The sequence below is a fragment of the Denticeps clupeoides genome, chromosome 8 (assembly GCF_900700375.1).
Source record: "Denticeps clupeoides chromosome 8, fDenClu1.1, whole genome shotgun sequence".
Classification (NCBI taxonomy): domain Eukaryota; kingdom Metazoa; phylum Chordata; class Actinopteri; order Clupeiformes; family Denticipitidae; genus Denticeps; species Denticeps clupeoides.
Genome location: NC_041714.1, coordinates 7,567,661 through 7,590,034, shown reverse-complemented (window position 1 = coordinate 7,590,034; position 22,374 = coordinate 7,567,661). Strand labels below are relative to the sequence as shown.

The following is a 22,374-nucleotide window of genomic DNA, read 5'->3' as shown; positions in this document are numbered from 1 at the left end:
GTGATGCCAAGCATTTTATCTGCACTGGTGCTGACCTGTGAGATCTCTGTCTGTCATCACAGTGAATCATTTACTTGGTTTTTCTATAACGAAACCCCCACAACTTCATAGTTTCGCATGTCCACCTGAATATTGTGGTTGTTGTGCTCCATTGGCAACACTCAGAATGTGATTCGATACCACAAAGGCTTCAATTGAAAAAGCCAGGTGATGGGAAGGGTAACATAGAATTTGCCTCTCACTGAAAAAGCAAACATGGGAAAATCGATGCGAACGTGCATCAGACTGACGCCCTGGAATGGTGAGAGGAGAGAGAGGTTTACCGGAAAGACCTGATCTTGTGTACTGTAAGTGAATAAAAAGAAGAGGATGGACCTCATTAGGAAACTCGCACTCCCGGTGTTGCTGACGCTGCTTCTTGGATGCAACAGCACTCATGATAATTGCCTCCATATTGCACACATTTTTGTAGTCTCAACCTGTGTGTTACAGTTCCCTTCAAAAGGGACAAAACGTCTAACCGAAGCAGCTAATTAAATGTTTTTAAAGAGCAATTTGAAAAAAATTACAAAATATTTTTATTCCAGTTTATATTCTGACTAAACTACCATGACCCAAATCAAAAGATTTTTTGAGAAAAGTGAATTACTGAATGGATATTTTTCGTTTCACTCCAAATTTAAGACAGACCATATTTTTACTGCTTCTAATGTGGGTGAATTTTTTTTTTACAGTTTATACAGTATACAGATTTTTTTTTTTCTGTAACCCACTACCTTCTTCTACCGTCCTTCTACAACAGCACACAACCTTGGAGTAACTATAGACAACTAACCCTCCTTCTCCACTCACATCAGCAATCTTTCCCCCTCATATAGATTCCTTCTCTGCCCTTATCTGTCAACCCAGGCCACACAGCTACTGGTTCAGTCCTTAGTAATCTCAAGACTGGATTACTGTAACTCCCTTATAGCTGGTCTACCTCTATGTACCATCCGACCTCTACAACTCATACAAAACGTAGCAGCACGACTGATCTTTAACCTTCCCAAATTCTCCCACACCACCCCTCTGCTACGTTCCCTCCACTGGCTCCCAGTAGCATCAGGTTCAAAATACTGATGCCGGCCTACAAAACCAAACATGGAGTAGCACCATCCTACCTCACAGCCCTTATTACACCTCGCACTGCACCTCGTATACTCCGAGCCTCCAGTACTGCTCGCCTGGTCCCTCCATCTCTGACACTCATCTAGACTCTTCTCTGTCTTGGCCCCTCGGTGGTGGAATTAACTTCCCCTCGAATATTTAGATTAACTTGTAACCTTCTTATTGTCTATTTTATGCATAGAAAGTACAACAGAATGAATAAAAAGATTGTACTCATAGTTGGAGGTCCTAGTGAACCAGAATTGGTCACTTCATTTATTGTAACATTGGAATCATGTTGTAAGTCACTCTGGATAAGGGCGTCTGCCAAATGCCTTAAATGTAAGTGTTGTTTTAAATTAATCAGTTTCATTCATTTGTTACAGTTAAATGAAGTAATAAAAAATGCAAAAAGAATGGCAAATTATCAGTTTACTCCAGAGCTTCTCAAATAGTGGGGGAAAATCTAAGGGGGTTGGGGTGGCTTGGTGCGTGTGACTCCGGGGAACATGCTTTTGGTTGTGTAACAGAAAATTATTGAGAAGCACTGGTTTACACTTGCTTGTTACAAAATATTGTATTTGGCATCATCTGCCGGCATTTCCATTTTTTTGTGTTGACCCCAAATGTAAGATGACATTTGCTGAAAAAGCCTGTTTTATATCCGGGCCAGTACACTATTTTGGTTTGGTTTTCACCCTCTAATGTTGTGCAAATTCCACAGCCTCATTACCTTTTTAATGGAATTTAATGGCAGAATACATGGCTTACATTCAGGACCTCTGACATTAGCTCACATAGGATTAAAGTGCCTCAGAAGCATGTCCTGGACTCCCCTGTGGAATAGAAGCCCTTTAAATGCAGCACCAGCAAGCTCATCATGAAATATAAGTAGGAGAGATTTGACAGAGTGTGTAGAGCCCAGAAATGTGACCCCTTGTGTCAGTTCTTTGAGAGAGACAGCATTTATCATGATTAAAGAGGAGGAGGATGTGGCCTGTTGCATGGGAGTGATGTAGAGGGTGGGGCTGTGTTAATGCAGGACACAGGCCACATCTGGGCTGCCAATTTACCCGCAGGACAGTTGGAATGAGGCGAAAAATTGGCTGTGGGAAATGCAGTGCTTGGAAATAATGAAAGTTATTTTTTCCCATCTCTATCCCTCATTTTAAATTGTTAGAGCTTTTTAATTCTTTTTTTTTCACTACTTTTTTCATATCACATCAACATAGCATTTGGCAGATCATCAATACGGGAGTCTGTGGAGAACATTAGGTTTTAATAAAGAATGAGATGCTTTCCATTCCGGTTTTCTACCGTTACTTTAAATTGCATGGTACACATTTGACTTTGTCTTCAAATTGATTTTCATCTGCAGTGAAAATAAGCATGGTACCACCATTTTGAAGAGCATCAAAAAACACTATTGTGGAGCTATTTAACGATTTTTATTAAAGAAATAAAACTAGCTAGAAATAGAAGAAATAAATAAACCTAAATCTATTTTGACCTGTTAATGCAGCACATGTAAGGCAGCTGGCTGGGTCTTGGTTGGGCTGTGTGGGTTCAGGGCAACGGCGGCAGGGCTTTCAAAGCAGAAGACAGTAGTGTAATCAGGGGCAAAGGAGGCATTCGGCAATGATCGGTTCATAAACAGTACAGGCATGGTTAATCCAAAAGAGAGATTCCGAAAAGTTGTGATTCGGTCTGCTTGGCTTGAGGCTTGGTCCATCAGGGTTTCTACGTTGATGTGAACAAGTCAAACAAAGAGCGGGCAAGAAACAAGACAATCACTGAATCTTATTTCTGGGTCGGTGTCCCATGGGGTGTTCGTGCATCCCCTGCGGGCCTGGTGGTGCCAAAGTCCTGACATATATAGCAAATTATATTAACTGTACAGCTTTGAGGATATTATGCATTTGAATTATTATGCACACAGCTCTGAATCATATTGGCCATTAGTGCACTTTCCTTTATAAATTTGGAGGCAAAAGTAAATACAAAAAATACCAAATCCATTAGCAACCATAGTAGTTCCACGTTCCGTTGGACCTGGACACTTTCGGCATTTTATATTTAAACAGTCGAGCTTCTCAATCAGACAATTAAAGATCATTTAGAGCCATGATGATGCAGAGACAAAGAGACCGAGGCAATCTTTATAGAATCTGACTTCCCAAATTGGCCAATAATCGAACAAAGTGGCTGTGCATTAACAATTCTGCATGATTACCCAGCTCAACCTGGTGTGTGTGTGTGTGTGTGTGTGTGTGTGTGTGTGTGTGTGTGTGTGAGAGAGAGAGAGAGAGAGAGAGAGAGAGAAAACATGTTTCACAGTTGTACTATAAATAAGTGCTGGGTACTATAGATCTTATACATTAGTTATAAAACAACAAGGGTGTCGAGTGAGGCATACACACGTCTGCTCATCACTTTGATGGTCCTGTAACAGACAGCACCACTTCAAGATCCCCAAAACCTGCCTATGCTTTGTTTACACTTACCTCAGACACATAGAATCTGGAAGATATCACATACCTCATCCTACGAGACAGCCAGGGGTATGCTATTTCCGGTCTGATTTGAATAGGGCCTGTGGTTGGTTTCAGTGTTCTGTAATTGTTCCATGTGGATTGTTTTTATATCTGCAGTGGGATCAGTGTGTATCAGGTTTTTTTTATTGTCGTTAAGCTTAGTGTGACATCATCGTATGCACACACTTTTACACTTTACATGGTAGAAATGTGTTGTTCTCATAACCAGACATCTGCCAATAGGTGTCTCATAACCAGACATATCACCTTGTGCACACTTTACATAGCAGCAATGTGAGGAAAGGATCACATTTACCTGCTGGTGAGGGATGCATACTCTGTAAGAGCTTCTCAGATACATTACCTTAATGCATATGTAGTTATGATATCCCACTGCATTGATGGAAGTTTTTTAAACCACAGTCCTTTAGAGTGGCTGGATAGTAGATTTTGTTGTGTAGATTTTTGTTATTGTGATACTCAACCTGAAAGTGAAGTCATTGTCATTGTGATGTGATGCATGTGTATCTCTACATTTATGTGTGTGTGTGTGTGTGTGTGTGTGTGTGTGTGTGCTCGAAAACTACACTGAGATAATACACTGACATTTTTGCAACTGCTTGCGCATACTACTGTAGCATACTAAAAGTAGTATGAGATGTTTTCTTGTATCTTGTTTTCATCTTGTATCGTTGAGTCTGGAGACAGCAGTGCAGCCTGAACATGAATTTCTGTGGATGATGTTTATGGATATTTCTTTGTCCAGCCAAACTTGTAAATGTGAATGTGAAGTGATTGTGAATGAGTGATTGTCATTGTGATACACAGCAGCACAGCTCACGGTGCACACAGTGAAATGTGTCCTCTCCATTTAACCCATCACCTTTAGTGAGCAGTGGGCAGCCATCCTTAACTGCCCGGGGAGCAGTGTGTGGGGACGGTGCTGTGTTCAGTGGCACCTCAGTGGCCCCTTGGCAGATCGGGATTCGAACCGGCAACCTTCTGACCACTGCCCCAATATTATTATTGCATTTACATTTACATTTACAGCATTTATCAGACGCCCTTATCCAGAGCGACTTACAATCAGCAGTTACAGGGACAGTCTCCCTGGAGCAATATAGGGTTAAGTGTCTTGCTCAGGGACACAATGGTAGTAAGTGGGATTCGAACCCGGGTCTTCTGGTTCATAGGCGAGTGTGTTACCCACTAGGCTACTACCACCCATTGGGCCAGTATTACATATTGGGCCAGTATTACATATTATTATATGTAATTGTTATTAGTAGTATGGGCGTCTATGGGCGTAATTGTTATTACATATAATAGTTACAGGGCTACGTTATCTATGCAAAATAATAAATATGATGCAAAATAATAAATAATAAATTGAGTGCTTTGTAAACGATGTAAATTTGATTATAAATTGATTGTAACAGTCTGGTAGCAAATGTATGGACGGATGAAATTGTCTTGGATTGAATCCAATCAAACCAGGAAAATGCTGATTTTGCACTCCTACACAAAGCAAATGCAACTGAAATGAGAAAAAAAGCAGCACGGACTTTCACTTTTAAGAGTTAACTTCTGAGCTCCTCTTGCCCACCACCACCCTCGACTTTCACTTGCTATTTACTCATACGGCAACTCACGTCTCTTAATTCCAACCAAGTGCTTATTTTCGTCATCAAAGTCACAGACTTTCCCTTCATACAGAAAAAAAGGTTTGACACAAGTAAACAAATTAAGCTGGAAACACAGTTACACTGTCATGGTTTATTCTGGAGAATAGATTCACAAGTCACCCTCCAAGATATTGTGATGAAAAAGAAATGCTTTTTATCTACTGTCTGCCGTCAAAACGGGTGTGAACCTGTTCAGCTCTCCCAGAATAGATTCTGCTATTTGTTTATTTATTCATTTTCATGACAAATTTAAAGGCACTTGCTCCTGCAGTGGATGCAAATAAAATGCTAGATGTCTGTTGCCTGTAGATCCATATGTACGCAGTGACTAGCTGTCTGGGCGGGAAGGGATCTGCCCGACCGCTGCACAGGAAGGCGGCATTAAACAAGCATGCATTAAACAGCCCTGCAGTAAACAAGCGTTTAAGAAGATTGTCTGGAGGCATTATTAGAGTCTTGGGTTTATTAAGTTTGTGTGTGAGAAAGATTTTAAAATAGGAGACACCCATAGTGATGATTGACACTCTACTTTTTGGAGAATTAAGTGAAAGTGAAGGTCATTGTGAAACACCGCAGCACAGCACATGGTGACGCAACGAAATGTGCATTATCCTTGGTGGGCAGTGGGCAGCCATGACAGGCGCCCGGGGAGCAGCGTGTGGGGACGGTGCCTTGGTCAGTGGCACCTCAGTGGCTCGGGATTCGAACCGGCAACCTTCGGATTAGGGGGCCGCTTCCTTAACCGCTAGGCCACCACGTTCAGGACGTTGTAGCACCTCCTCATGTACAAGTGTAATGTTCAAAACGTGTGTGTGGGTCTGGCCCGAAGGCGGGTTCTCCGGCTGGCGGGTGGTGAATAAAACACTTCAGTCCTCCGCTCACTTTTCCGGAACTTTAATAACAGAGTGGGGAACTCGACAGCCACGCACTTCTGCACGCTCGTCTCTCTCGCACACCCTCTTCTCCACCAACCCCTCCCCATAACAACGCTCTCCGTTACATCGGTTCCGCTCCACAAAACCCTTAATAAATGGAGCAGATAACGCTCACCATTCGTATGGTTACACAAGCGTGTATGCTGAAATCATACGGCTGCAAATGAGTTGTTGACATCATGCGTTTCTTAATTAAGGGGCCACATTCATGTCTTGCATTTTAGAATAAAGCTGATAACAGGTCAGGTGACGCAATACAAGCGACTCCAGAGCACACAAACCTCGTCATTGTGGTTTTCACATTGCAACACATGAACATACCAAAATTGGCGAACGGGAAGCACATGAACGCAGTCGGGTGGTTTAGTGAAGATGTGCTGTTATTGAAGGAAGGTGCTTCCCCTCTCATCCCCTCTCAGTCTGCTCTGTCTTTGTTTCTTTTTGCCCTCCCTCGTGTTCTGTCTCTCTCGTCTTTCCTCCCTCCCTCTGTCCCAGACACCCTCCCTCCCTCGCTCGCTCACTCTCTCACTCTCTCACTCACACACACATGCTGACAATCACAGCCCCAGGAGTAGCGAGTGTCTCACTCTCAGCAGTCCCTCTGCCCCAGTTGGAGTTGGTGGCCAGCGGCTTCCCCCCCCCGGAGGGTCCACACTCACTACGTCCCCGGTGGAGACTTTCATCAGGCTGCCGCTCTGGAAATGTCCTGCCTGTAACGCCAGCCAGACCCTGCCACCCGGCAGGGGGCTGATGAGGAGATCCTTCGACTTGAAACCTTCTGCTCTATCTGCTGACTTTGGGACGCCCTGGCCAGCTTTGGGCTGTGCAATGAGTGCGGACCACGATGATGAACTTGGATGGCCTTGAGATGATAGCGGTCCTGGTGGTCATGGGACTTTTCATCAAAGTGCTGGAGCAGTTTGGACTCTTTGAGCCAGTAGGAGGAGAAGGTAAATCATGGAAATTGTGGAAAGGGTTGGGTTGTGTAGGTCAAGCTGACTAACACTGACTGTTTGTTGGGTTCACAGTTGAATTGAGAAGCATTTGAATTGTTGCGGGAGGGAGGGAAATTCCTCACCGCCGCAGTGCCCTGTCCTGAGGGGCCTACAACAGCGTGGGCTGAGGGGTTGGATTACTGACGCAACTGTTGGCTCTGTAACTTTAGCCGATTGAGTCTTGGTCTCTGTCGTCCTGTGCCTCACCACTGTGCGCATTTACAGTTTAATCAATAACACCACAAAAACGTCTCGGTGTTTTGGCTCCTGTTTCTAGGTGAAAATCGTAGTGTGTTTTTTTTGTCATTGTCATTTGTCATTTTTGATTCCAATACATTGTTGCATAAACCGATTAACACTCCAATACAAGTGAGCTTTTTTGCTTTTTAATATTATTATTATTATAATGGAGACGTGTCCAGATGATTCTTCTTTTTCTTTGTCCGTCTGGTCCCATTAGGCACCAGAAATATATTCATCCTTATATTCATAAATTTTTACAACCAATGCCGAAAGCTCTGCATTGCAGTCAGTCCTTGTGCAAAAAGTTGTGCGACTTGATGGCAGTCAGTCGGGCCAGCAGATCTCGTGCATCAACTGCAGACAGAACCAAGCCCATCTCGAATGCATCCACTGCTATTATCAACCTTTCCCCCATCTTGGTTTTAGAGCTGACTTTGACGCCCTGTCTCTATAGGTTGCCCGACAATACTTCTCAGCATGCAGAGGTCAAAGTTCAACTAAATTCATAAACTGTGTGAGCATAAGCTAGCAGTTCACCACTTTTGTGCACTGCTTGCTGCGCCATTTAAAATCGGTGCAGGAAAGGACACATTTGCACGGCTTCACAAACGGGGGCGATACAAGAGGCTGACACTTAAACAGTCACAACATCTGCACAGGTTAACAAAGTACACAATAAAACATGGTGCTTGGTTTGAATCCGCTTTTGTGATGGGCTCTGGGTTGAAAAAGGTTTGGAAACTGGATCGGCCCTGACTGTCAGATACCCGATACGTAAATTATATCATTATCGGGCTCGATCCCAATATCGGATCGGGCTCTTCCCTAGAAATCTTCATCCCTCTCCAACTCCTACTGGTGCTCTCCTGTGATGGCTTATCTGGTCATATGTACACTGACAATTTTGGAAAGGCTTGTTTCAAATTCATTCTAAGGATTTTTTTTTTATTTATTTCCATGTTTATTATACTCATCAATCTTAATTTCATCGGGTTAATTGGAGTGTTTTTTTAATGTGCCTAATTTCTCTGGAAAGCCGTAGTGCTTTCATCCTTTTATGCATAATGGAGGCAGGCGTGGCACGTGCCTTAACATGCCCTCCCTAAACACTGACGTGTCTCTTGGAGTCTTCCCAGTGCTCAAGGTGTGCCAAACCTTCTTTTTTTTACATATCTGAATTAAAAAAGCAAAGTTCATTGGACAATTCACCTGCTTGGTGAGTTGCCAGCTATTGGCTTTTGCGCAGACAGAGAGCACTTTGTAAATGCGTCTTACAGAAGTACACCGATGTATTGCATTTGCATACCCATGTCCTGTGATCGTTAAGCCATCACAATTTATTATGCAGCTCAATGCATTAATAGTCACAGTGCCTACTGGATTTATTACTTTAAATGGATTCTCAGAGTTTTTACCAAACTCTGCTCTGAATGGAACGAGTGAGGTCATGAAATAGCGTTGAATATTAAATACTGTCTGTTGAATAGTGCTGTAAATCTGCACAACCATCCACTCTGGGCTAATTATCTGTGTTCACCTCTTGCTCGCTATATTACAGTAAGCCTAGAATGTACGGTACAAATGACAAAACACCAACTACCTTAATTATCACTACTTTATCGCTGCATTTCAAAAGACGCTGTCACCCCCATTATTTACTTAGGGTCATAAGTCATGGTATTCTTGTGCGGTGTAATATAAAGAAATGTATTTCAGTGCCCCTGTTCTGCTTAATATTCTCCTGAGCTGTCTACCCGACTCACTGGTTAATTTGGTTTTGTTCTGACTGTGATTCACAAGCACTCTGGAATTAGTTTGTCCCCCCGTCTCTTTTATCTTGCCCATTGTAGCTCATGTCCCATTAGTGGAATTTCATTTCAGCCGAGCCCAATTCAACATAAATGGCCTATGTAATTTTGAGCCTCGCCGCCGCTGCTCTGCCTCGTATGTATTAGAGGAATCCTGTCAGGCACCAAAGGATGAACCCGCAGCTCATTAGCCTTTGTCTTTTCCTCTAAACAGCATTGGTAGCACAGGTTCTGCATTGCATGTTTTTCTCTGGCTGCAGCACAGATTCTTAATTTCGTTTGTGGGCCACAATGAATTAACAGAAAAGTTGGAAACATGTCTCAAGCAGCTGAAATTCCCCACTGTTTTTCAATTAGGTTGAAATCTGCCAGTTGATGGACAGCATGTATTGTATTAGTGAAAGTGATTGTCAGGTGCCCGGGGAGGTACCCGGGGAGCAGTGTGTGGGGACGGTGCTTTTCTCATTTGCACCTCAGTGGCACTTTAGCGGTTTTGGATTTGAACTGGCAACCTTCAGGTTACGGGTCAGCTACCTTACCCGCTATGCCCACCACTGCCCCAGCAGACCATATCATAGACCATAACATATCAGAGCAGGAAGAGAGTGTTCAGTAGGCCGTTATGCACTGAAAATTCCGTCTCATCTTATTATATGATCTTATATGATCTTAAATCTTATTATAAGATTTTGACTGCAGATCAGTCGTCTCAGGCAGTGTTCAATGCTCACTGTTGCATTGTGATGTCACATTGTCCCTGATTTAAATGAATGAAATTTATACTGTAATCACGTGCCCATGTTTCAGGGAGGTAGACATTGAACGCTGGGGTTGGTTAGCTTCAGTAATTAATCTCCTTCAGTGTCTTTCTTAGGTTTTAGGGCCAAATCATACATTCTTTTTTAAAAATAATGCCACAGATTAAAATTAATCACAGTTCATTAATTGACAAATTTGCAATTAAGTTGTTCACATTTTTAAATCGATTGACGTATAGACCTGTAGATGCTGTTCCACCAGTGCCTGATTTCATGCAAACCCCTCCCCTGACTCTCATCCCAGCATCCTGGGGACATTTCCTTTGCTGAAATGTTAACATAATGAAACTAAAAGCGAGGTTTATGAAGCAAAAAATTACCCTGAAGAGATCCCTGCAGTGATGCGGCTGCTCAAAGTGAAGCGCTAAATCAGTGGGTGCGACTGCAGAAGCCCTGATTGTCCAGGACGTTCGTTCAGTGAAGGAATTGCTTCGCTGCTGTCTGACGCAGTGGAATGTGCTTTTATCTCGACAGAAAAGCTGATAAACTGTAGTGAATCCAGATATGATGACAAATGCCAGTTCAAATGCCTTTCAAGTATTCTACTCCTACTAAGGTGTACGTAAAAACAGGATGCTCGCTGTAAACCACACCATACAGTGCAAACCTCAGGAAGGTTTATTTTGACGGTTTGGAATGGACTTTGACTGTTGCTGATGAAACCACTGCCAAAACAGAGCAACTTTAATAATATTTTAGATAGATGTGAAGCAGGAGATGTCAGTATCACGTATTGCACACAACCCATCTGGTTGAGGACATGTCTGTATTACAATTACAAATGTAGACCACAGGTTTAGCCTGTTTTCTACAGATTTGCCGCCAATGTATAAAAGTGTTTGTTTCTTCTTCTGATGAGCCATCTCCATGTCCCCCTGTCCTCTGCATCTTTCTTTCACAACAAACACCTTCATGTCTTCTCTCACCACATTCTACAAGGCCTACCTCTTTTCCTCTTGTCTGGCACACACCCAGCATCTCTCTTCTGAACGTGTCCACACCAACTCAATCTTGACTTTGTTACCAAAACATCCAACCCAATCTGTCCCATTAATGCACTTAGTCCTAATCCTATTCATCTTTGTCACTTCAATCTCGCTTTCTTACTTTGTTATATGTATATGAGTTAAAGGAATTTCTGTTAGGCTGTTTGTCTACAGTACAGGCCAAAAGTTTGGACACACCTTCTCATTCAATGTGTTTTCTTTATTTTCATGACCATTTACATTGGTAGATTCTCACTAAAGGCATCAGAACTATGAATGAACACATGTGGAGTTATGTACTTAACAAAAAAAGGTGAAATGACTGAAAACACGTTTTATATTCTAGTTTCTTCAAAATAGCCGCCCTTTGCTCTGATTACTGCTTTGCACACGCTTGGCATTCCCAAAGAACCCCCATCCTGCCTCCCTGAACGACTACCGCCCTGTAGCCCTCACCTCAGTAGTGATGAAGATCTTTGAACGGCTGGTCAGAGACTTCATCATTTCTTTATTACCGGAAACACTCAACATACTACAGTTTGCTTACCGTCCCAACCGATCCACAGACGATGCCATCACTCACCCACTTGGGTGACACTCGGAAGGGAAATTATGTAAAAATACTTTAACACAATAATCCCTTCCACACTCACCCCCAAGCTGGAGCACCTGTTTTGAGCCCCCTGCTGTACTCCCTGTACACATACGACTGTACAGACACTACTAACTCCACCACCATCATCAAGTTTGCTGACGACACTGTTGTGGTGGGTCTGATCTCCGACAACGACGAGACGCCCTACCTGGAGGAGGTTGGAAATCTGGAACAGATGCTAGAGGAACAATCTCCATATGAACGTCAGCAAGACAAAGGAGTTAATAGTGGACTTCAGTACCAAGCAGGTACTACCAGACCCCTGTCATCAACAGGAGCCCAGTGGAGAGAGTGGACAGCTTCCGTTACCTCGGTGTTAACATCACGCAGGACCTGTCATGGTCCTGTCACATCGACACCGTGGTGAAAAAGACCCGGCAGCATCTCTACCACCTCAGACGCCTGAGAGACTTCAGACTGCCTTCCAAGGTGCTCAGGAACTTCTACTCCTGCACCATAGGGAGCATCCTGATGGAAAATATCTCAACCTGGTTTGGGAACAGCACCATGAAGGACAGGCGAGCCCTACAGAGGATGGTTCGATCAGCCGAACGCATCATCTGTACCAAGCTCCCTGACCTTCAAACGGTGCTGGACCAGGGCCAGGAAGATAGTGAAGGACCTCAGCCACCCCAACAATGGACTGTTCTCTCTGCTGCGATCAGGGAAGTACTTCCACTCACTGAAGTCCAACACAGAGAGAATGAGGAGGAGCTTCTTCCCGCAGGCTGTCCAAGCTCTCAACAACAACAGTACCTAGAACTCCAATACACTCCAGCACTTTCACTCTCAACCACTCTGAACTCTTTGCACAAAATCTCTGCTCTTTTGACTCTTTGCACAAATCTTCACCCTACCTAAATATGTTACACATATTTTATGTTAAAGACATTAAAGTTTAATATTTGGTTATGTTTGCAATATTTGCATATTGGTTGTCATTGTATACTTGCAACATTTGCAATACTGTGGTCTGTAGCAGTCGCTAAAAGCATTTCACTGCATATCATACCGTGTATGACTGTGTATGTGACAAATACAATTTTAATCTGAATTCAAATTGTCACCTGAAATGGTTTTCCAACAGTCTTGAAGGAGTTCCTAGAGGTGTTTAGCACTTGTTGGCCCCTTTGCCTTCACTCTGAGGTCCAGCTCACCCCAAACCATCTCGATTGGGTTCAGGTCTGGTGACTGTGGAGGCCAGGTCTCTATTTTCTGTTAAGTACATAACTCCACATGTGTTCATTCATAGTTTTGATTCAGTGAGAATCTACCAATGTAAATGGTCATGAAAATAAAGAAAACACATTGAATGAGGAGGTGTGTCCAAACTTTTGGCCTGTACTGTATATTTTCCCTCTTTTAATAATTGAGTCAACATCCCAGCAGTATTTATTAGGATTTGAAGTGCTTCAACCTTACACCACCTATAACATAGCATATAGGACTTCTCTATGGTGCTGTTCACCACAGCCTGTTATTATCTACAGCAGATATACATGCTGTCACATAGTCACTCATGAATAATAAAGAATCATGGTTGAATAGACTAATCGCTAAGATCTGAAGAAATTTGTCTGTAATGGCATTCTTCTTCTTCTTGTTCATCTTCTTGAGTACAAAAAGCGATAAAAAAATGCATACGCTATATATATATAACCATATTACATAATCACATCTCCACTAAATATAATATATCAATGTGCATTTGGAACCCAGCCATGAATTATAAACCTGGATAAAAGGAAGGAAAGCAATCCATTGGATTTCAGTTTTTTTAAAAAGTGGCTCCACTAGGCCCTGAGGTAGACTTGTAGAATGGAGAGGTTATAAAAGACAAATTGCTTTATGGTCTGGATGGTCCATTTGCACATGCAGATGTCCATCTCCATCACTGTAATGCCTCTTCAGCAACAGGCCTGTTTAATGAAAGCACTTTGCTGAGTTAAACTATTGTCTCTGCTGAGAGTTAAGAGGGAGGTTTTCAATGTCAGGGGGCATTTCTCAGCAATTTAACTGCGGCCATTATTCATGTCTTTAAATTCCACAGTCAGGGTGACTTTGGTAAGGTGTGGTGCAGCTGAATACCTCAGAGAACATATTTGGGGATTGGGTTCTGTCAGCATGTGGGTCTAGTACTGCTTGCCTGATTCTCTGAGCACAAAAAGAAAATGCGCTCCATCAATGTCCTTGCCTGCATTGTGAAAAATCCCATTCTGTTTTTGATGTGCAGCCAACCCTCTGACATTAGTTCAGGGGCAGTGACAAGATCAAGAGAACTCTCTCTCTCCCTCTCTCCTGTGCTATTTCATGTCTTTTACCTGGTTAACTAACTTTAAATCATAAATACAAATTTACATTTTTTTTTTGTATTTGCATTTTTAACAATTTAGCCAGAATCTATAACCAGATGTTATTTTCCCACTATGGTGTGGTGAATAAATTATCTGAATAAATGAGAAAAGAAGCAGGTGGTTGAATAAATGAGAAAAGAAATCCGGTCTCTATAAATACATTTTAAAAAGTTGTTTTGAGCTCACAAAGACGATGCATTTCTGTTCTAAGGGGTGCCAGTTTACAGCAGGTTAGTTAATTTACATTCTGTCAAGGCAAAATATTAAGTGTGACATTACTTAATTTTTTTGGTTTAGTTTTGCCTGTGTTCACTTTGTACAGTGAACCTTTTCAGTGTAGTAACAGTAAGTTTTTTTTTTTATCAAAGTGCATCAAGGTCATCAAGGTGCATCAAACTATACCAACATACAGTGGTAGTCTGAAAGTTGAGTCATGGCAACTGGACTTTCTTTCTTTAATGTAGAGATGTTTCATTCTGCATCCACAGAACTTTGTCAATTGACAATTGTGAAATTTGTCAATTGCAGAATGAAACGTCTCTACATTAAAAAAAGAAAGTCCAGTTGCCATGACTCAACTTTCAGACAAGTTCACCTGGATGACTGAGAATATTCACAGACATACAGTGGTAGGTTGATACTGGTGTTGGGCCAGTGGTGGACTAGCGGTTAAGAAAGTTGCCCCGTAATCAGAAGGTGCCGGTCCAAATCCCGATGCAAGGTGCCACTTGTTGTGTCACCTTGGTTGAAGATAATCCCCATGAGCCACTGGTTGAGTTGCACATTTGCCAGAAATAGAATGATCTCGCAGGTCATATATTAGCTGTAGGCACAACAGTTCTTTCGTATTTTTAATGATAAACACATTTCGGCATAGTGAGTGGTGTTATTACATCGTGCTGCTGACTCATTTGTCTGGTGATGTTGTGTCTAAAGCATTACTGTGATCATATACGCTTGTTAGATTTGTGTTCTAATGTAAGTTATTGTTTGAGCACATGGTCTATTCCAATTGCTCTAAGAGCCACACTTTATAATGGAAGCATTAAAAATAGCCCGCAGTGTTTCTTTTTTGGCCGACGCATGAGAGTGATAGCCTCTGTGTCAGCAATGTACGAGCTGCTCTTAATGCAGTATTTTCCCACAGTAAATAAATGAGTGGCGGCACTGATGTGCTGCTGTGCCGGGGCTATTGAGTCCGCTGTCAGGTCCTGGAGGGAAATGATAAGGCACGGCTGTCTGAGACAACGAGAACACAATAACGACACGGCAGGCCCTAGATCTCTCCACCACTCTGGGCAGACAAAGCCTCACGCCGACCTTCAATTTCGCTTCTCTTAATTCATTAGTCAGAGCTCTCCAACCACAACTTTCTTTCTCTCTGCATTTTTATCTGGCACTGGGCACGGCACCATGACACAGCGCGCCTCTGGTCGGTAAGGAGCCGGTGGGCACTCTGCCGGTGCGGTTGTTTGTTAATGGCGTGTGTTGTCTCTGCCTTGAGTGAGAATTGGAAGCCAGTGGCTGCTACTCGACCCGCTCGATACCGTTGTGTTTTACTGGCTTTTTACACGCTGCCTTTTATTCAGCTGACATCCGCTGACAGCTCCTGGCAAATGCTGAGGAGCTATGTGGTAATTAACAAAATGCTGTTCGGCAGTGGAACACTCTCTTGATCATGAACTGTGAAACTGTGAAAATACCTCTACTGTAATGGGTCTTGCCTCAACCCTACATATAGTAATATATTATTGCTGTCTGTCAGGGCTTCTACAAAGCATCATATTTGCTACGTACGTTACAAGTCAAAAGGTTGAAGACTAAGATGGAACAATTTTGAAGAATCCATCACAATTTTTTTACAGCAGGAGAAAGTGAACCGTGTTTGATTAAGTAATTTTGATGAATCTGTTTTTCATTGTCTCCTCTTTTTACCTTCATGCTGCTTTGTTCACTAATGTCATCATCAAAAGCCACTTGATGAGATGCTCATTAATATGAGTGAATGATAAGAAAGTGTTCAGTATAAACCTTCAGGACTGTTGGAAACCGTCCCCGTTGTCTAACTTAAGTAAAATTCTGCAAAATTCTCAGCAAAAGGGGCAGTGGTGGCCTAGTGGTAAGGAAGCGGACCTGCAATCAGAAGGTTGCAGGTTCAAATCCAGAACCACCAAGGTGCCACTGAGCAAAGCACCGTCCCCACACACCTCTCCCCACGTGCATTTCATGGCCGCCCACTGCTCACCAAGGGTGATAGTTAAATGCAGCGGACTCATTTCTGCATGCTGTGCTGTGCTTGCTGTGCTTCACAAAGAAAATAACTTCATTCAAAAAAAGCTCCCTGCTTTGGAAAGACACAAACTTTTTGCCTTGTTTGCTTTTTGTGGGCCTTGTTCACTAGTGTCATTCCTAAATATCTAAAACAGAAAGAAACAGAACTTTAATGATTTTTGATGCTTTGAAGGATGTGGAGTTAAATAATCCTAAATGAGAAAGTAGCATGAGTGAGAGCTCATCAGTCCCCTCCCATTTTATAAAAATTATCATTTGTAGATTGTGTTCTGGGTAACAGAAATAATTCATTTCTTTAAGATAAACAAAACTACCAAGTGCTTCTTTCTTGTCTTATATATTTATGAAAACACCACACCAGTCTGAAAACTGAGCCCAGATAGAAACTTTGGGCGAAATTCCATATTCAGGGGTGACTGGTTGAAAGCACTTCATAATTAATGTGGAATTCTTGTGCCTTTATCCCAAATGACAAAATTGTTACGACTGTCTGCACAATTACATTCAAATATTGGAGGGTTGGGGGCAAGGTTGGTAGAGAAACAGGTATCTTCCTTTAAAGGAATAGTAACTTCCTAGAAACCAAAAGTTGGCTGTATTTTAAGAGGAAAATGTATTTTTCATAGACTATGTGGGGCTTTTGCAACCTGTAGTACCTGAGCCTTTTTATTTATTTATCTTGCTGAGATTTATGTATTGCACATACCTGGAGTCTGGTCACTGTTCTACAAATGCAAAGGGAACTTGATCACTGCGGTATGGCTTTTAGTGTGTTTTTGCTGAATCACTTATCAGAGCTGCAGCATGTTTATACAGTACATTAAGACTTCAGACATCCTTATTCTATTTGTAATTCATGACAATTGGAGAAGGTACTTCAAAATCATATTACCACAAGCAGGTTACCCTAGGAAGAAGTTTAGCAGGTTTAGCTAAGTTCAAACTAAATTCAAATGAGGAAAAAAGTTATCATTTGCCATCAGTCATCTTTTTCAGACACTCTTTCTTGTAGATCCTCAGCATAGGCATTAAGCGCACAGTTTTAGCAGAATGAATGTAGGTGCATGTGAGTGTGTGAGTATTATTTGGAACACATCTACATAGTCACACACATAATTCTATACATTTTTGGTATAGAATACAGTTGTGCAGATAAAGAAGAACTTTATCTTCTTCTTCTTCTGGAAGAATGTTTGCTGTCTATTAGCTTCTTTGTGTTTGAAAAGGCCACACCTGAGGAAGACCCCCACGCAGGGGTTCGATGTGGAAACTGGAATATATGATGGCTGGGAACGTGGAATTGCGGTCTCTTTATCGACCCTGTGATGTACAAACGATCCCTGTTTCTCTCTCTCTCTCTCTCTCTCTCTCTCTCTCTCTCTCTCTCTCAGTGATGTGGTGCAGACTGTGCCAAGGAACTGTGTGCCAACTGTGACTTTGAACCGTTCCATTCATAATTCCTTGATTTGTCAAATGAAACCATCTCATAGTGAAGTGTGTGCATGTGTATCTATTTATGTGTTGTGAAATTGTGTAGAGTTCTGCCTGAAGAATTTGAGTGTTTGTATGAAACTCATTAACACTGTCAGCACTGTGGCTGAACGACTCACTTATTCTTCAAATGTGTGGCAATATATATGCTATATGACCATATTAATATGCTATTATATGCTATATTAATAATATAAATACAGTGCAGTTCAGTTTCTACCTGCTGTGCATAAAACAATTTAGTGTGCATAATTTATAGTTTATTTAAATATTCCTATATGGCACTGTCAATCTCATCACAGAAATATGACATTTTCATGCGTGATTGCTGTTCCTGTTATCAGACCAGTGAACACTGTTTCAGGTACAGGAGATGGTGGCGCTATGGCATTGAGTCCGATATGACCAATATTTTGACTTTTTTCGTACTTTGCTATTCCCCAACAAAGCAGACATTTAGAATATGAATAGTCATATCAGAGGTGGAGGTTAATTTTCATTGTGCAAAGTGGAATGAATAATTTACCTCACATACCTCTTTGTCCCTGTGGTACACCCAGATATGAGTTCCTCCTCACATTTTGCAGGTGGCCAGAAAGTTTATCCCAGGGTCAGCCTAAGCCTGTAGGTTTCAAAACCTGAAGGGTTTTGCACTGTTGTGTCACTGGCTTCTCTGCTGCTGTTGATGTGACGTGAGGCCGTGCTCCATGGTTTCCATGCTGCAGTCGTCCTGAAGGGGACGCAGACTCGGCTGGCAGCAGCGGCCCGTTGCTCTGATAAAGATCTATGAGACCTGCAGGGGGGGAGGCCGGTGTTGGAGGGGGAATCGATAGAACAGGGAGATGACTCTACACCGGCTTAAGGATGAAGCAGAGAGGTGAACTGAGGCATGCCGGTTGAAGGTGGCATTCGGCTGACGCTAAACACTGCCACTAGGTGCCTAGCGGGTAAGGAAACGGACCCGTAATCAGAAGGTCATGGCTGCCCACTGCTTACCAAGGTGATGGTTAAATGCAGAGGACACATTTCGTTGTGTCACCATGTGCTGTGCTTGCTGTCCTTCACAATGACAATCACTTCACTTCCACTTCGCTTAATTATATCAGCTCTGTGTTTTGCTCAGGGGCCCATAGGGTCTTATTAATCACACAGATATTGATCTCCGGCATAAACAAATCTTCAGACATTTATGATAAAGGCCTGTCAAGGGACCTGCATTTCTGGATTTTTTTTTTGGTGTGTAATCACAATGTGGCTGTTTAAATACAATTTTAATGAACAATAAGAAGACTCTGAGTAGTTGGAACAGCTCCAATTAATTGTTAATTGTGACAGTTGGTCTTTGGCACACTTCCTAACCTGCACTGCCCTCTGCAGGACGTAGGAATGAACTGGCCATCAACAACGGACTTCAAAAGGTGTCACTTAGACCTTGTTTTCTAACATCAGGTGCTTTACAAACTATGAAGGATTGATTTAAGTGTTATTCATGTTTTGTGTTTAACTCGTGGTCATTATTCTCTTTCACATGTGTCAGATGTCCGCTCTGTAAAGAACACTACTCTTTCGAAAAATATTTAAAGAGTCTAAAACAGGAGACAAACACAATGTTTCACAAATCAGATTCTTGCCACTATTGTCTTCATCTTAAGCAGCTTTGTGAGATCACCATTAATGCGAGTGACAGAAAAACAGCAACATGTGTTCAACATAGGAACTGTTTCCGGATTGGTGGAAGGCCTATTGTCTACCTCAAATTCATCGAGAGAAGTTTGCTGCTTGTATTGGCCTAAAACATTCATTACTTTGCATTGTTTACAGTTTGTTGTGCTCACTATATATCATAGTTATGAGTTCATAAAACTGAGACTGTCGTTTTGATCTACAATGTAAAAAATATTGTAAAAGTAAAAAGTAGGATTTAAATTTGAAGGCACCTTAAGTTTCTGGACATTTTTGATCTTCGGGTTAATTCTTGTTCAGCCACTGTCCAGTACCATTCACACCACGGTATAGCACGATTTTTTACTGTTACGGTTATACCACAGGTAATCTTTAACATTTGTTCTTTAAAAACCTAACTGAGAAAGTTCAGCTTTTGCTTCCATGCTGGAATAGTTTAGCTCCTTGCCCAGGTGTCTCCGAAGCCATTCCGCTCATCTCTCGACTGTGAGCCACTCTGACGCCTAAAAGCTCTCTAAAGGTCACCCCAAAACCACACATCTTTAAACCACTACAACCTGTGTCCCAGTTGTGATTTATCGTTAAAGTGGCCTTTCAGTCCAAATTACTTTTAGTTTAATACGGCTGTAATATTTTTTTTTTTTTGACACCAAGGGAACAAAAGTATTTTGTCCTAGATCCTCCAAGACTTTAAAAATACCCTTTAATGTTCTATGGAAATTAATTTTCCCCTAAAATTTAATTGCAGTGACATGTTGCTCAGGTCGGGAAGGATGAGCACCATTTGTCAAAAGCTTTTCTGTTTCTCACTCTCACACATTTTAATCAAGTCTGAGCGCAGTCATCATGCAGGTCGACGCCTAAATTTGGCAACGGTTAAATGACTGTGCCTAAGCCCGGAGGAAACATTTTTATCATTATGAATAATACACGGCGTGGGGCTAATTAACTTTGCACACAGTGCTCGTGAGCCGGCGCTGTGTTTATGCTGACAGGGTGAACGCTGATTCCCCTGCATTCGCTTCACAACGTGGACAAAGGCTGAAGCGATAGACAGACAATAAATCAGTCCAATATTGAATTGAAGAACGAACATATGGGGATAGCCCAGCCTAAATATTTTTTAAAAAGAAAAGAAAACCGTGTTAAATGTGATGCATACATGCACATGTTAGGGGACAGGAGGACTCAAACTGAAAAACTCGCTTCAGCCAACGTACCAAATCTTGCCTGATTGGCTACTGCAACAGATTGGTTTTTCACATGCACAGATTCACTTCACTGTTCACTGCTTTTAATGTGGCAGTGGTGTGGCAGCGGGTAAGGCAGTGGACCCGTAATCAGAAGGTTGCCAGTTTGAATCCTGAGCCGCTAAGGTGCCACTGAGCAAATTCTCCAAGGTCATATATTACAGTTATTGTGTATTTTTAATGATAAACACATTTCAGCCTGCTGCTGACTCATTTGTCTGGTGATGTTGTGTCTAAAGCACTATTGTGATCATATACGCTTGTTTCTGGTCATTTAGTACTGGAATATACTGAAATGTGGTGCGTCTGATGGACTTTTCCAGGTCATGTTAATAATGTTAATTTAAGATGCCACAGTTTATGTACTGACTGACACTACATTTCTTATTTTAGTATTGGTTGTGGTAAACACTCACTCCCAGATGGCCTTCAGGTTTTGTGAGGATAGAAAGTGTGCACCAGCTGATTTTATGAAGAACTGCACTTTGTGACGTGGCTGTGGCTTTAACGGTGGCGTCAGGTCGACCGTTAGGTTGCATCAGGCACTATACAGGGGTTTCTCACAGAGGAGGTTGTCACATCTGTTAGCCTGGTCTCATCTGTGGACCCGTCTGCCCCCCTCTCTCCTCCTCATCCCACTCCTCCTCCTCCTCTTGGCACCCCAACAGCACACAGGAAACATTCATCTGACCCAGATAGGCGCAGTAAGGGTGGGGGGAATTATGCAAGGGGTTGTGAGTAGAAGTCACACAGGGGAAGGGGAAGAAGAGATGGAAGAGGGACAGGATGCCTCTGTTTCTATACTTGTTGAGCGCTGTGGATTTGCAGTGACCTGTGGGAGAGAGAAGGGACCTTCATTACGAGAAGACTGAGTTCAATGCAGTGAATACATTCTGTACTGGAAAGCAGGACTTCTTTTCTCCTGATGGCTTTGGGAAAAGTGTCAGTAGCTCTGGAGATATTTGGCCTAGCGGGACACTAGGGACAGAGGACATAGGCAGCATGCTGCTGTTCTTCAGAGAGGAGTGGGAGATGGAGGGACTGCAGACCGTGGGCATTCTTCTGCTCATCTGCAGCTCCTTCAAACTCCTTCACTTCCTGGGACTGATTGACATTTCCAGTGAAGGTAGGTGATGGAGACAGAAGACAGGGACACAACTTAATATACTTACAAGACAGAAGTGTAAGATTAAAGAAGAATAAAGATTCTGAATTTCAGACCACTGTTTCAGTCAAGTGCATAAAATAGGAAATAATTTACAACTTTTCTTTATTCATGTAGCACCTTTCATACACTGCAGCCATTCAAACAACTTTAGAAAGAAAGTATGTGTAGAAATTAAGAGATTAAAAGAGCAAAGCTTGTTAAAAATAAGGCTGAAAAGGGTGTTAGAGAGGGTACTTTGAAAATCAAAGTACTGCTCATTAATACAATATATTAACCATGTTATGTGTGGGTTAATGTGTTATATGATTCGCCAAATATATTGATTTTT

At 42.2% G+C, this 22,374-nt stretch overlaps 1 protein-coding gene across 6 annotated transcripts in view; it reads left to right on the top strand.

Annotated features, from left to right (window-relative positions):
- The window catches only part of LOC114795404 (Kv channel-interacting protein 2), a 107,958-nt gene that overhangs the window by 76,419 nt on the left and 9,165 nt on the right, over positions 1 to 22,374 (top strand). For 2 of the 6 annotated variants that reach the window (XM_028988628.1, XM_028988623.1), the window contains exon 1: positions 21,231 to 22,004. The exons of 3 other annotated variants lie outside the window; for them this stretch is intronic. In XM_028988628.1, coding sequence (XP_028844461.1) covers positions 21,881 to 22,004 — 124 coding nt within the window. In that variant the 5' untranslated portion in view covers positions 21,231 to 21,880. Of the gene's footprint in view, positions 1 to 6,881; positions 7,254 to 21,230; positions 22,005 to 22,374 lie in introns of those variants that run through there. One more of the 6 variants, XM_028988624.1, reaches the window with a different exon arrangement.